We start from the raw sequence: 16,979 nt of genomic DNA on the forward strand, positions 1-16,979 counted from the left end.
TCTGTGAAAAATAAAGATTATTCTGTCATAAAGGAAGATACCTATATATAGGGAGAAAAATAGTTGTTAAAGGTCAGAGTTGGAGTTCATTTATAAAATAAGTATAAATCCTTTTTCTGCTTTGCCTGACTATGTAGTAACATCTACAACAGATTTCCTTTTTCATTTTAGAGAGGGAGAAAAACCACTTGCTAACAGAGAAACCTTTGAATAGTTTCATGGATTGTTACTGTCTATTGTTCCGTGGAACCAGGCTGGAAAAGCCAGACAAGGTTGACATCCCACAAGAATGTCATATGATGAAGGAGTAAACTTAAAGTGGAGATTGCTTGTAGAAAACTCTATTACATTTCTGGCATGTGCGCACTTACAATAAAGTTAACTTTCACTTAAGGTTATGTAGGGAATATCCCAGTTTATTTTGTGCCTGCTCTGTTTTACCTCTATACACTCGGCTTTCCTTCGCCTCCGTGTCAGTGTTCCCTGTGAAAGCTCCCTGGGGTTGGGAAGCCTCGCCCTGGTAGCCAGGTGACTGAGACAGGGTGGGAACCCGCTGAGCTCTGAGGGCGCGGAGCCTCTCGCATACCATTCCCCTCCCACTACCATCTCAAGGCTGGGAGGCGGAGAGGGCTTCAAACTTCGCTCCAATCCGCAGCCTGCCCTTCCCGGGGTCCCCCTGCTGGGCGACCCGCCCGCCGCGGACAGAGTTAGAGGAACTTTGCAGCGCTCGGCGTCAAAGCCTGGGGAGGCGAAGTGCTCCGGTCCTCCCGGGTCGACCCCTCCCTCTGCCCCTGCCTCCCAGTCGTCGCCCAGCCGGCAGCGCTGGTGATAGGACGAGCCCGGGGCGTGTATTGTGTGTATGCAAAAACCAGAGCTCGGCTCCCCAGGGCGGCCTGACCTGGGCCAGGGCTGCGTCTGTGAGCGGCGCTGCCGTGGGTGCCTCTGCCCCCGCCGGAGCCCGGCACTGCCATGCCTTCGCCTCGCGGGCCGCCGTGTCCCCCAGCCGCTATATGAGCGCGGGCAAGGGGACATCCGGAGGGGCTGAAGATGAAGGTGCTCGCACACGGGCCACCGCTGATTGCCAACCCCTCCCGAGCCCGCGCCCCGCGCGGAGCCCGCGGCCGCCGAGGACCCGCCTTCGCCGCAGTAGCAGCTGGAGCAGAGACAGAGGCGGCAGCTGCGGCGGCAGCGGCGGCGGCGCCGGTCGCGCGAGCGCGTAGAGCGGCGGCGGCAGCTCGGGGGCCGCCGCTGCCCCGGCTGCCATGAGTTGTGCGGAGGTGATGTATCACCCCCAGCCATATGGAGCACCCCAGTATCTGCCCAACCCTGTGGCAGCTGCAACCTGCCCCACAGCCTACTACCACCCGGCGCCCCAACCTGGCCAGCAGGTGAGTCACCGACCCGGCAGCTTGCCGGGGGCGGGGGCGGGGGCGGGGGCGAGGGGCACCGAGAGTATCGGTCTGGGGCTTTGGCGACGTCCCGCCGAGATCTGTGGTACGAGGATGCTCTGGGACCTGAGGAAGTGCCCTTCAGCAGAAAGCCACCAGAGGAGAGGAAGAGAGGCTTCGGGAAAGGACGAGTAGCCGGGTGGATGGGTGGGGATTCGAAGTGAGGAATTACCTGGCTAGGGGCTTCACTGAGCTGCTGCCGCGGGAGCTACCCTCATAGCCATCCTAGCTCTTAGTGCTCAGTTCTCTGAAGCTTACCAAGGGCATCTGTTTTATGAGTCTGTGAGTAAACCAACTTTAAACCAAATATTTTGTTTCCTTCGGAAAGGTAGAGTGTTTCAGAATTTTCTTGATTAAGGGGATGGAATATGTCACTGATATTGGGGAGTCTGCTACCTGGACAGTGAGTTTGTGGAATGACTTCTCTGGGACTTTCATGGTGAAACATGGGTCTAGTGTAACGCCTATCAAACGTTACTAGAACTTCTCTAAAGAGCGTGTCTTTTTAAGACTTTGACTAGAGGACAGGGATTGATCCCAAAGTTCCTCATTCACTTTTTTTTTAAGTTAAATTTATTGGTGGTAACATTATTTGATAACATTCATATAAGTTTCAGGTGTATAATTCGGTAATACATCTTCTGTATATTACATTGTGTGCTCCCCACCCAAAGTCTAGTCTCCTTCCCTCGCCATGTATTTAACACCCTTTACCCTCTTCAGCCTTCCCTCACCCTCATTCCCTTTTAATTCCATCAAAACTCAGGTGTTACAGTTCAGTCTGTTGGCAGTGGTGTGTGTGTGTGTGTGTGTGTGTGTGTGTGTGTGTGTGTCCGTCCCCTTCTGGCCAAGAGGTAATCTTTGATCAGAGGATACTGGGTCTCCACCATGCCAAGAGCAACTGAAAATACTTTTGATAAAAAGGGTTGGGGAATCAGGGAGATGATATAGTTTCTTCAGAAGGAAGAGTAGAGTTCTGGAGTATTTGGCACTAGGTACCCCTGTGCATTCCTCCCTGGACATCAACGGAGTGGAGTGTGTATCAAGGCTTAGTTAGCTCTACATAAAACACATATGTGAGTATGTGGCACTGGGTTGTACCAAAATAGGGTCCTCAGACTCTGGGAATTAGAGTGGGTTGATTCGGTGAGATTTAAAAATTACACTTATGGAGACATTTGTCAGAGAACTAGAATTTATTGAACTTATTATTTATTTATTTATTTTTAGTTTGTTAGGAACCCTATGTTTTATGATGGTCTTAAGAGATTGGCTCTTTAATTAATCTGGCCTTTTAATTCCTATATTTTCTTTGTGTCTTCTCTAGATTTATAGCACTACTCTTTGGAAAGAAATGATAACTTCTGTTTAGAATCTAAGGACTGTGAAATTCATCTGATTTTGAAAGAGTACATTCCTCAGATTTATCTGCTGAACAGTATAGCTTAACTAGGACTAACTAGGCAAAAGAGGAAGAAACCCCACTTTCTTGCTACTATTATTATTATTATCATTATGATTACTTAATATTCAGCAGTTAAAGCATTTTAAAGAAAATTTACCTTTGGAGAGGGGAATGGGTAAACATTTTGTAGTTAGTGGTCTGGAGTGACAGATTAAATAATTTGGTTATGTTTTTTGCTTTTCTTTGGCTTTAAATATAAAAGATATAAGTAATGGAGAAAACCATGTAGGTATAAGTTAGTCAAGTGAGGCAAAGAGATGCTTGAAATCAGTTTATGTGTTTTATAAACACTGTGTCCCAGATGAAACACCCTTTCCTCATTTCATTTCTTCTATCTCAGAGACTGCAGAGGCCTTCAATTACCAATTGGAATGTTGTCGAGCAACAGACTCAAATTTTACTAAACGTTCAGAAAGGTGCTTTTCCCCTTAAAAAATAACTTGAATAATAGAAGTTGTGGATAATTCTAGAGTTGTAAAAATAAGTCCATTAAAATATAAATGTGTGGTGGGCTTTAGCATTGTAATACTTTTTTTTTTTTTTTGTATTTTTCGAGCTAGAAAATAAGATCCAGGATCAGAAAAATTATAAGACACTACTCATAAAATTTAGTTTTTAATAAGAAACAACTCCAATCCTTTATCTAACATTTGCAATAGCTCCGACTCAGTACCCAAATTTTATTCTTTTGCTAAGACTATCAACAAACTGAAGAGTGAGCTTTCTTTTTTACTGGATTTGTACACATGGATGAGTGGCACATATTAGTAAATAATGATCAGCTTCTACTATACTTTGAATTTCTGTGGATATGGTTTGAGTAGATACTAGGCTGTGTTGACCTTAATAACTTAGTTGAGAGGCGTGCTTGGAAATTTTCATGTTGCTTTTACCAAAATGGCTTGTTCAAGATTACTTTTTTTTTTTTTCAATCAAGTAAAGAAACTATTTGACTATAATTGGCCAGCAAATTAAAGAGACTCGATAGGGTAACTACTGTTCTATAACTGTTCGAAGTTTATTGTGATAACCTATATTTTCTATTGAAAAAAAGTAAATCAGGAAATTCTTATCAGGCTGACAGCATTTTTAGACTGTGCGGTGCGTGGGTGAAGTGGGACTAATATTGACTTGGCCTTAATGCAGTCATCTGAGAATACATATTTTGGTTGTTTTTGCATTCCATAAGGTTTTATCATTATTATCCATGAAGATTGTTTTCTCCGTACATGGGAAGTGACCCTTAATAGCATCTTGCCTGGGAGATAAAAATAAGGGCTACAAATTCTACTGCATTTGAGAAATTAAAAAGGTACATGCCTCAGATTTATCTGCTAAACAGTATAGAATAAAAGAAAAGAAGCAGAAAAAATGATAGAGTTATAAAGATGATTTAATGGTAATTTATAAAATGTTAGAAAAGAGAGCACTAAAGTTTTGTATTAACTTCTGTATTCAGTTGTAGTAGTGTACCTTTGAACTGATTTTTTCCTGAAATCTGTATAGCTCTGAAGTCCTTGTAATTTCGGTATATTAAAATGGTTCATTATGATGAATTTTAAACAAATATATTTTTCCTCAATGTATATAGCTGACAATTCTTTTTGAAATAACAGAACTTCATACTCCAGGCACGTGTACTCTCCTCTAAATGCACAAATGTACACTTGAAGTTTAGTTTTTTATTAAACATGTTATACATTGTGGGTGGGTAATAGGTTAGTGTCCTAAAAACATAGTTAGCTACATATAAATCAGGCTGCACTGCAATGTGTTACTTAGGCATACAGTGAACTAAATGAATTAAAGTAATGTAAATATGCCTGAAGAGGAAATTTTATAGTTTCTGACATTAATTCCTAGAAATTGCATGGCTATGCATAAATCTTACAGTGTGCTCTATGGAGTCAGGATTTGCTAAGGGATGCTAAGTTATCTGGTCCCAAAGCCCACCGTCACTTCATAGCCGTAATATATCAATCAGTCCCTAACGTCTCCTCAGGAGAACTCTTGACTCGGTCTCTCAGCACATGCTCTGAAGGCATGATGATACTGTAGAACATGTGCAGAAAGGAATGTACTTGTGTTCTAAAAGTGACAGTAGGAACCAAGAAAAATTTTTTTTTGAAATATGTGTCAGGAAAAAATTTTTTTTGAAATATGAGGGGAATAATATGAAATCATAGATTCCCTTCATACTCAATGGATTTCTCATCATAAATGCAGACAGTCTGTTACTGTCTAACTGCACCTCCCCATATATTCATAATGTTAAATGTTAGGAAGAAACTTAAAATGAAGCTCTTAGAATTGTGTAATTCATAGATGAGGTGGTAAAAGCAGAGAATAATCACTAGGTTTTTTTTTTTTTAAACTGCGCATAGGAGTTTTTAACAATCACACTTTGGGCTTCATATAAATTAGAGCAAGTTATAAATTTGTAAAGAGTTTTTTCAAACTCTCTGGACTGTGCCACCTTGATTAGGTCATAAAACCTCTCTCACATTCTGTTTGTTAGGGAAAAAAAAAAAAAAAACTAGGAAAACATGCCTCAAGCCCTCCTTTTACAAAAGGGAAAATAGATAGTCATAAGGAAGAAATGCCTGGCTAAAGATCTCAAAACTAATTGATGGCAAAATTAGAGCCATTAGCATCCCCTGCTCCCCTATGTAGCATCTTTCCACCATGCCATGCCGTCTCCTAAGCTTTTTTTTTTCCCTTGGTATTGCACAATAAGCTTATTTTTGTCTTTCGTGCTCCAAATCAACTTTTTGATAAAGAAGATTAATATGCAGTAGATTCTTTGGCCTTAGAGCTTGAAATTCTTTCCAAGTCCTTGGTAGTGTACTTTTTTAGTTTAGGCATTCCAAAGTCCTTTTGCAAGCATTTGTATTATGCTAATGACTTTTGCTATCCATATTGCATCCTTTGTTGATGAGGCAGAATATTCACTTAGCAAATGAACATTTATTTATTTAAAATAATATGCAGGAAGTGGTATTAACAGTCAGCTTTAAGTGCCTCATTTATCATTGCTAGTCCAACATAAGTTTTGATTTATTAAGAAGAAAGAATACAATTATACCTTAGATAGTTTCAATACACAATCAACTTATTTAAGGTGAAGGATCTAATTTTCTTGCAACCCTAAGTAAAGACTTAAGTGTGTTTATAAGAATTCATACAGGACTTCTTTGAGAAAGAACAGCCCCTATAATTCCACACTACACAAATTAACTTGACTGCAAAGACTTGGAAGCTTTAAGTGCCTCACAGTTTTATGCTCCCGATAACTTTTCAGCCAAAAGGTTCAAAGCTAGAGAAAAAAATTAAAGTTTAAAATAACTTAACTGAACAGTGTTCTCTGACAGCCAACTAACTAGAAAGGAGATTACAATAATGATAGTAAGGGCAGGCTTGAAATCTATAAAATCATGCACTGTGAGGATATGTTCACCAGGAAACCAAATGCCATGACTAGGTAACACTCATTGGAAATTTAAATGAAGAGTATTTTAGATAAATGCAAGGAAGCCCTACTTCACTGAGCACTTATTAAGCTGGGGATGGCAGAGACATGTCCCTTAGTACAGGAAATGAGGGTTTTCAAAGTGTAGAACCATACAAGCAGTGACTCTTTGGGCAATTACGGAAAAGATGCTGAGCTGACCCCATTGGGCTGTATGTATATTTCTGTCATATGTACATATATTTCTGTGCAAAGAGAATTTTCAGTGAGAATGAAAACATTATGCTCAGGATACTTACAGCAGTTCCTAAAACGAATTTGTGAGTTAGGTGACTGTCATTCTAAAACCTGGGTGTTTAGCTTGGATTCCATTCTATAGGCACTGTTTTCAGTTAGCATTTAAAATTTTGTCAAAGCTAATACATCTGGTAATAGATAATAACTTAAGGTATTATTTCCAGTAAAACATTTTCATTGAATAAACAAAGGCTCTCTAATACTTGAATATCAGTCTTAGCCGAGACAGTGAAGAAAATAATTTGGGGCAAAATTATTCCCTGAATCTTTCAAAAAACATCTTTAAGCAGCTGTTTTTGTGCTTTAGCTATTCATTTAAGAAGACCATAAGAGTACCTTGAACCATTGGACCCAAACATCTGCTTCTAGAAAGAAGTCATAAATGCCATATTTCAGTGGATATCAGATTTATGCCAGTAATTTACAAGTGTGGTCTGAACTGAGGTAACTGAACTATTTTTCACTTGCCTCGTACTTGAGTAGAGAAAAAAAATGAAAAAAAAAATTTTTTTAAATGACCTAGAGTAAACAGGTGTTCTTTTTCTCTTAAAAATATTGTTTTAGTAGCCCAAAACACTTGTCCATGTGGGATTTAGTGGGGGAACCCAAAGCATGCATCCTTTCTTGTTATTGTGAAGGTAGATAAAGGAATTACCAAAAGTAATTCTTAAGAATTGGGCTAGATGACCCATGTCTGGGAATGAATTAGTCTTCAATGGTCTGTAGGGTTTTTTTTGGCTAGTTTCCTGCAAAATCAGAAGAGCCAGCCAATGGAAGGAACAAAATTAAGTGTGAATTTTTCTAGAGCTCCAGCATGTTGCTTATTAGGATACAGAATTGGATAAGACCTTTGAGATAATCAACTCAAAATTCCTCATTTTCAGAAGAGGAAGCTGAGGGCCAGAGAGTTACTCAGACTCATGGACTAATATTGGTTAAATCTTCTCTCTTGTTCCAGTTCTCTTTCTAATACGTTCACTTCCCATCTCATTTGCCTTAGAAAACAAGAAAATAATTATCAATTTACCTAACATTGCCTACTTACTATTTTTATTTTTAAATTTTTGAATATTAGCTACTTGGAGAAATAAAACAGTCATATGGATAATCCATGAAGTTCCCTTTACTTTCTATTGCCCTTACAATGCTTTTCCCAACTAACTACCAGCACTTTGAGTTTTGGGACAGACTATGACTTTCAATGTTGTAGCTCCAAGTCTTTGCACAATTATTGACATGAAATAGGAATTAGTTGACAATTCAATAAATAACATAATTTTTTTGAAAGTGAAATTAATTATACCCTGTTTAGTAATATAATTATATAAACATACCAGAAATTTTTACATTGGAGACTTATTCCATTCAAAGTAGTAAGTTTGATAGAGAACATGTGCCCTTATTATATGATCATCACTTAAAACATTTTGGGAATAAAAATTTTGAAATTCTTTCTAAGCATGTGGCACATTGTTTTCAAAATCCTCAAAACTAGAAAAATTTCATCCCTGGAGGGGATGGGTTTGATTTTTTGATAATGACCAGAATCATTGAGAGGCAACTATTCTCAAAAATAGCTGATTATTTTAAGTAATATTATTTTGGGTTTTCTCCTTCCTGCTTTTAAGAAAAATAAAACCAAACCAAGCAAACAAGCACGGAATCTTAAGATGTGATTCTGTATCACAAATTGGCACTGCTCACATTTCCAAAATAGGGCTTGCAAAAAAAAAAAAAAATGGAAATTGTATTATGTATCAGAATTGCCAAAGGGACAATGCATTTTTAGATATAGCAGTCCAATTTCACCTAGATATACATATATTTTAAAGAGTACTGCATTACTTAATAGCTATAGCTCTAATATATATTTATATATATATATTTTAATGTTATAGATAGCTTTAGACCTCCTTAGTTAGCATGAAATGCCATGCTGACTCTGGGCTTTTGTTTGTATATTCAGTTAAAATAAATATCATATAGAGACTCATTTCCTTTAGTCTATTTTCTTGGCATGTGCTTTGTAGTCAGACAGAAATAGATTCTAATTTCCTCTCTACCATTTACTAGTTAGATGATTCTAGTCAAATAAGTCAGTATTTGCATATGGAAATTAAAAACAATTATTCAAACAAAATATCTGTGTGTGTGAGAATTCATTGAAAAAAATGTGTATATAAAAAAGATATGTGGCACATCTTTCTCATCCTGACCCACCCATCCATAACCTGATTCCTCCTCTTCCAAATAGGCTAAGGATTAAAAATTTAAGTCTGAGATATTTTTTTAAAAATCTGTTATCCAAGTGAATTCACAGAAATATGATCAAAGACCAACGCGTTGTTTTTATGGACTTTACAATTTTGAAACAGTTACTCTTGGCTAGTGGTCTTTTCTTATAGGCTCCAAGCATGTTTAGAACATAGGGAAAAAAAAGGCAAAAAGCTGTTTCCAAATATTCAATGATTCATTAAAATACTTTTGTTTCCTTAGGAAAAAGTTTCCACATATGCACAGTAATCATTTGGCATTTTGTAGGCTTAAGCCTTAGGGAGTTAGTGGTATTTGGCTCCTGACATGGAAGTCTTTCTCTTGTCAGACAAACCCTTTCCCGTGCACATTCCTGTGCGAGTTTGTTTCTGCTGTGCCTGATGGCAGGCTGCGAGGTGGCTGGGTATGGTTCTCACTTCCTTGGCTGCCTCCCTCACACTGACTCCTCCTCTAACCTCTTCCTGAGTTAGTTTTAACTTTGTGGCTTTTAACACACAAAAATTGAGTATCATTTTACCTGGGCAACAGTTGTCACTGCTCTGAGATGGGGATGAGCAGGTTAATGTGCATTACGTAGACCATCTTGTAGTTTTTGAAGTCTCTTTTGATGGCTTCTTCATTTTCATTAACAATTCTTCAGGGTCGCCTAAGAAAAGCATGAACATTTCTGAGTGATTTGAATCTTTTTAGGAAGTGATTGTGCGTTTTGAGAAAAATATGATCTAAATTGCCTTTCGATCTTAATTCAGGAAATCTGGGTTTTGATGATCTGAGATTTATTCTCAATGTTTTGAATTTTCTATATTATTCTCTGGAAAAGAAGATAATACTTGGGAAGTTTCATTCCAAGGAGCTAACATCAAAACAATCCAGAAAAGTGCACATGAGTAACATACTTAGTTTAGAAAAAGGCAAAGAATTGATTTATAGTCACTAAAGCACAGATAACAGAAAGTAGCCAGGGCTTAAGAGTCTTTTAAGATGAATATCAGGATGTTACGAATTACAGCATAAGAATCAATTGCTTTTTAAATTCTGTGTCATATTTTCTTCATGCTCACACTTAATGTTTGAAAAATATATGCAAATTAAGTATTAGCATTTTAGGCGGCTATCAGTTCATTTGGACACTTTAGAATTCCTCCTTTAAAATTGATGTTGATAGTAAGGCTGTGTGTGTGTGTGTGTGTGTGTGTGTGTGTGTGTGTGAGAAATGTAAATATTTAAGCAAGTTCACTATAATTTGGAAAAATTGAACCAACTTTATCTGAAAAAAGTGCATGAGGTAATGAATGATAGGAATGCCTTTTGTCCTGCCTATTGGTAGGTGTATTATAGGCTCCTTTTTCATTTTATTTTTCTGTCTCCAAGCAAACTTATTTAATTAGGAGATAACCTACTTTAAAGAGTTCGGAGAGAGATTAAAAAAAAAAAAAGCTATACTTTATAATTATTTACTTAAATAGAGTAGTCAATATAGGTATTTTTATAGAACCACAAGTGTTTGCATATCAAAAGAAATAATATATCAGTATATATTTATATATATGAAATACAAAGAATATAGGAAGTTAATGCATATATAACAAAAAAGATTTTTAGAAAATAGGTTAATAAAAGATATTTTGATGCAATAGCAGATTTTGTTCATTCTTCCCCTATTTTATATTGGAAACTGTGTAAGTTTTAGATTAATTTATCTATATCTAGCCATTCAACAATGGTTGAAAAAGAATAACATGAAATTATTTCACATTTGGAAAATTGTATAACCTTAATTAGATTGAAAATCTATAGTTTAAATTCAACTGCTATCAATTTAAAAATTAGGATATTTTATTATTGTTAGTGGTCATAATACTATGCTATATTTATATCAAGATTTGTAGTTTATACATTTTTACACATATAAAACTTTAATTTTATTTCATATAATAATTAATTGCTAATTGGGGTAAAATAAAGCATTTCTTTTCTTTGGATAATTAACACAAACAGAGCTTTTTCATTTTAGAATATATACTAAAATTAAACAAATGAAATAATAGTCGCAAAACTCGATTCTCACAAACTGATGCTGAGTTAGAGATTAATAGAAAAATAAAATTGGTTTAATAGATAATAATGAACTCTTAGGGACAGTGAAGCCACTCTGTAGATCAGTTATCATTCCCTTCCCATTTAAAAACAGTGCTTTTTTCTATTATACCAGAGTACTGGGCAGAGAGTATGTGTGTATATGCTTAAAATGGTATGACTTTAAGCAAATACACACGTGTATAGAGAAAGAGTACTGTGATTTAACTAGTGAATTGTAATAGTTGTTTAAGTTTATAATGGAATTTAAAGCTGGGAGTAACTTTAGAGATCATTTAGATCAGTCCCTTCAGTTTATATATAACGTATGTTGCTGGGCCATTTTTCTATTGAGATTAAATATAAATGTTCAAATCTGTGCAAAACAGACTATAAGAAATACAGCTCCTTAGTCATTACAATCACCTATTCATCAGCAAGACATATTTACTCATGAGGAATGAATTATCTATTTATCAACAATGATAATCATATTGACACAAATTATAAATAAAATACATATATATACATATTTATAAATATCAGCCCCTAAATAATAACCAGCAACTCATAATATACCTTACACAAGAACAACATATTCATTGTTGGGGGAAGGGGTTTAATTTATTGAATGATGCATTTATAATTTGGGGCTATAGATTTTCAAGGTAGTACTTATGTTAGAAACGTAAGAGTCTGGGTTATGTGTTTTGATAACATTCGCAAAATTATGTGCTTACTGTGTATTCTAGAATGATTTATTTTTTTCAACTCACAATCATTTTCCATCATGCATTTTTTTTCTGAAATTAAAAAAAAATGGTATGGTAAAGGATTAGGTTGTGCAGGCATACAATGATAGAAAGCTCATTTCACCATTCCATCTTTAAGATAATGAATTTTATAATCTTTAGCATTATCTTCTTATATCTAATTCACATTGGACTTGTGCGCAATGAAAAATGCTTTTTAAATATTGAAAAGCAAGAATCATAAAATAACAGACACAAACTTACCACCTAGAAAAACAATACAAGACATAACATTTTGGTAATTTTTATTCTCACACTCGATACCAACACAGACATGCATGCACATATATACACCTGCGTATTTTTATTATGCATTCTGGCTTACATGCTTTGTGAGCTTTGACAAGTTACTTCGCTTCACTATGCCTTAGTTTCATCATCTTTAAAATATGGATAGTATCAATAACCATGTTATAGAATTGTAAAAATTAAATAAGATAATTAATAAATATAAAGTTTTATAAGACTGGCATAATATATGTATATATTTACTATTATAATTATTGCTATAATCATATGTTTAAAACACATTATAAAATTATGAAAACTTTCTCATTTTTATCTAAAAGTCATACTAGCCATTGCTAGTATTTTGTATTATTTCCTGTAAGCCATAACAATACCTTTTTTCTCTTCTATGATAATGGTGATAAGTGGAACAGTTAAATAATATGTTCCATGCAAAATGGATCTTCACACAGACTTATTTTGTCATTTTAGTTTGATTTTTGAGAAATGAGTTCAACATATCTGCCAAATCATTTTGTAAGATGCTACATTCTTGTTTTTATTTAGTTTATTTCATTTACGAAAAGCTCTTTTCTTCCCTCCCACTCCCTCAGACAATTAGGCCTCCTATTCCACATTTCTCCCTGTCCCAAAGTTTAATGTTGCTGTACATTAAATCTTTAAAACAGAAAAAAATGGGAAGAAAAAATAGAAACGGCTGTCACATTTTTTTAAGTCACTCTCCTTTTGGACTATTTAGATTAAAAAAAAAAAACTTTTCACACTCTGAAAATATACCATCTAATTAAGAGTTGTTGCTAAATTTGAAATAACAGACTTTTTTTTCAGGATGAGAAGGAGAAGTCTGGTTTGGGGAGGGGGAGGAAGATGGAGTAAAGCAGATGAAGAAGGCTCAATTTGCAAACATGTGTTAATATTTATATATATATATATTTTAGTGAAAAGTTAACTAGTTAATGCTTTTTTACAAACAGTCTTTGATACTGTGTTTTGTTTATTCCATCCCAGAAGAAGTTAGCGGTATACAGCAAGATGCAGGACTCTCTGGAAGTCACGCTTCCCAGCAAACAAGAGGAGGAGGAGGAGGAGGAGGATGAGGAGGAGGAGAAAGACCAGCCTGCCGAGATGGAGTACCTTAACTCTCGCTGTGTCCTTTTCACTTATTTCCAGGGAGACATTGGGTCAGTAGTGGATGAACACTTCTCAAGAGCTTTGGGCCAAGCCAGTACCCTCCATCCAGAATCTGCCATTTCAAAAAGCAAGATGGGGCTAACCCCCCTATGGCGAGGTAAGAATTTAAAAGCAGATGCTCTCCGGAGCCCTGTCTCTGTTTCGAAACCGCCTGTACCAGGTTCCAGCTGGAGACTTGCCCCTGAAGGACGGATATCCACTTGCTTTTTAATTTTTAAGGACAGCAAGGAATTTCTTTCAGACAAACAGCTGGATCAGTTTTGTCACATGTGGAATGCAGGGTTGGAAAGGATGCAGTCACACCCCTTAAATTCCTCATGGAAAGTAGTGATGCAACCAGCCGGAGTTTATAGTGGCAGGATCGAGCTGCGAGGCACCATTCCTTAGGGCCCGATGGCCCAATTTGGACCTCTAAATTATAGGCGTGCCTGGATCAGCTTTTAAAAATGAGCTCTTGCTCATTCCACTAGGTGCTACGTGGTGACATAGCAGAGATCTGAGTTTGACCCAGGAATACAAACTTTGAAAGCTTGCTGTGTTCTCTGGATAACTTTCTCTGTTCTGCCTTGTTGCAGTATTAACTCTTTGTAGTATATAATCTCAACATTATTGACTGTATCTACATGGTTTAGACTACTGTTTTTACCTTGGTAATGTAGAACAGTAGATTGGGTGTCTTTTTTATTTCTCTCTATCTAGAGGTCACAGAGGTGTGTTCGAATCCAGTTACTAGCTCACTGAAAATTGTCGGGTGATACCTTAATTGGGATAATTACAAGAGTAGAAAAAAATAATGCATCATTCCAATGATACTTTTAGAGAAATGTGTTATGGATGTTCTTTTCTGAACTCACCAGCTTATATGAAGTATCTAGTAAAATGTTTCTCAACATTTTAAATGTGGTTGCCGGGACTAAGACATCACACAGGAGCTTATTAGAAATGCAAATTCTTAAGCCACACCCAGACTTACTGAATCAGAAATTTAGGGGTAGAGTAATCTGTGTTTTAACTAGTTCCTTACAGTGTGATTCAAATGCAGGCTCAGGTTTGATAGTCATTGATCTAGTGCCCTTAAAAACACAGATTGCAGGTCCTTTAACTCAGATGTACTAAATCAGAGTCTTTAAAGGAAGGCTCTGGGAATCACACTTTAACAAGTGGCCCAGGTGAGCCTATGGTGAGGAAAGGCTGCTCACCTGTATGCTACCTGTGGTAGAGGGCACGTGAGAAGCAGATAGATGGTCTGTCCCCTCTTAGTATCAGAGAAACGGTTCAGCTTCATTTTATGAGAGGTCTTGGCCTTATGAAATTTCTAGGTTTTCCTTCTTTCTTTTTAGTAAATAGGAAAAACACTGAGATAAGTAGTGACTATAAAGGAGAAGGTGGGATAAAGACTCAAATGACTGAGACCTTGATAGAAGTAAATTGGGCGTTATTTGATTAGTACATGTTATGGAGTTCCCTCAGGAACTGAGAACTTAGTCCTTTGAAACCTAAGGTATTATGGAATCAACCAATATCCTATTTAATTGTACATGGTGAATACATTTAATAACTTTTAAAGGGTGAAAATAGGAAAATTTCGGTAAATTAGCTAGCTTTAATAAATAGTTTGGCGTATCAATAGTAAATCCTATGAGGATACTTTATCCTAGTGTCACCATTGGGGCAGATCAGAGTTTGGTGTTGGCCCAACAGCAGGGAGGAGGGAGAGGGATAATGGCACAGACGTGTAGTTAGTGTTTTCCCTCGATTCTTCCTCAAATGACACAGCAAAGAATCACAGGTCATTGAGATTTAGAAAAGATTTATATAAAATATTTGATTAAAATTTAAAAGAAGAATCAAAAATATTTTAGAAATACTTGGGAATGTCTACCTTTTATTTGAGTTGTGATGGGGTGGTTTCAAAGGCATTCCTAGGTACTTGGCAAGTGAGCTCATTTTGACTGACACCTGAGTACTATATAAATCTGTGCCTAGTGCTCATGTGTGTACCCAGAATACACTCTGTTATGATTAGATTCATGAACTTCCAGGCATAAACATAGTATTATAATGAAGCTTAAATTGTAGGGAAATTAAGTTCGTACCTCCAGAGCAGGTGTCAGTAGCCATATTAGGCCAGCTAAGACTCTGACCCTCCTGTCCTTTGTATATTCTTTGGCCATCTCTACGCTGGGCCCCTATTCCTTTGTTCCCCCTGCCACTCATGTCTGACTAGCTACCTAACACTAGGACGGTATTAAATGCAATACCTCCTTCTTTTAGCATAGTGACATAGGCAACCTAGTAATCATTTAACTTGGAATATAGGAACAAGGACCTAAAATTATAGCTAGATGTGAGAGCAATTTGGCTATAGAATCTTAACCAGCATCATTTTAAGTGAGATGTTGTATATATGCAAAAACTCAGCAATTGTGTTTTTTTTTTTTTTTTTTTTTTTTTTATAATCTACATGACTGAATAGAGAAAACTCCTAAAGGAGATAAGAGTGCTCCTCATCATATGAATATTTAGGGGAAATTATTTTCAATGCAGAGGGAGCAGCCAGTACAAAGTCCCTGAGTAAGGACTGAGCTTAGAACATTTAATGAGGAGCAAAAATTCTAGCACGTCCTATGGAGTGAAACGAAGAGTCATAGGCAGAAATGAGAACTTTTAGAGCTTCGTATGTCACTTTAGTTTATTAGAGTAGCCCAAGTAAACACATGTGCTCTTTAATTTCCATCACTTACTCTCCTACTAAGACCACATGTATCTAGTTATCTCAAATAATTTTTCCTAATACTCAGAATAATGCATTTCTATATGAAGATCTGAAATAAATATGAATTGAATGATTGAGTGACTGAATTAGATAAACTAAGTTCATATCATATACCTGGGATTAGAAAACAAAAAAATCCTTAATGGAGAATTTACTAGCAATAAGTTTTATGAAATCATCATTATTGCTTTCTTATTTATAAAATAAGTATATTAAGTGATTATTGAAATCTTTTCTCTGTAAAGTTCTGTGATTACAAATGTATTATTTACTTTCCATTTGTGAATAGACTTAGCCGTAATTGTTTCTAGTTGTAAATCAGTCAGGTTTAGGTGAACATATATAACTTGGATACAGTCCATAGGTTCACAAAATTTAGATAGTAATGTCTTAGAAGTATAACAAATTGATATTTCCATGTCTAGTGAAGAGAGTTATTGGGAATTTTGTATTAATTGCTGGAGCAAAACAAATACACATTTAGATAATGTAGTCTTTGGATTCTCTTTGTTTGGGGTTCAAGTTTGGGCCTTATTACTGTCTGGTTACTACACGATTGGAGATTACTTAAAATCTCTTGGGCTCAACTTCAACTATATAATGTGTTTATTGATGCCCACCTTCCTGGGGTTATTGTAAAATTTTTAAATAATATATATGAATAATTTGGCATATGGCTTGATACAAGGTGTTAAATCAAGGTCAGATGCCTTTTCTCTCTTCCATAAGTAAGTTTCCACTCACTTTGTACATAGAAAACCACCTTTGGGTCTGTATACAGAGGCATTGTGTTTTTACAATTTGTATTTCTGGCAAAAACACAGTGTCTCGGACCTATAGGTACTTGAGGCTATTGACAATGTTGATGGTCATGGCAATAATACTTTATGCAGGAGCTCCTGACCAGCTGTATTAAATTAAA

At 36.4% G+C, this 16,979-nt stretch overlaps 1 protein-coding gene across 3 annotated transcripts in view; it reads left to right on the forward strand.

Annotated features, from left to right (window-relative positions):
* The first annotated feature begins 1,230 nt into the window (after window positions 1–1,230).
* VGLL3 (vestigial like family member 3) overlaps window positions 1,231–16,979 on the forward strand; it is a 46,844-nt gene continuing 31,095 nt past the window's right edge. The window contains exons 1-2 of one of the 3 annotated variants that reach the window (XM_016145821.2): window positions 1,231–1,388; window positions 13,099–13,378. In XM_016145821.2, coding sequence (XP_016001307.1) covers window positions 1,263–1,388; window positions 13,099–13,378 — 406 coding nt within the window. In that variant the 5' untranslated portion in view covers window positions 1,231–1,262. The remainder of the gene's footprint in view (window positions 1,389–13,098; window positions 13,379–16,979) is intronic. The other 2 variants (XM_016145822.2, XM_016145823.2) reach the window with 2 other exon arrangements.

This window comes from Rousettus aegyptiacus, unplaced genomic scaffold, assembly GCF_014176215.1.
Source record: "Rousettus aegyptiacus isolate mRouAeg1 unplaced genomic scaffold, mRouAeg1.p scaffold_m13_p_4, whole genome shotgun sequence".
Lineage (NCBI taxonomy): Eukaryota > Metazoa > Chordata > Mammalia > Chiroptera > Pteropodidae > Rousettus > Rousettus aegyptiacus.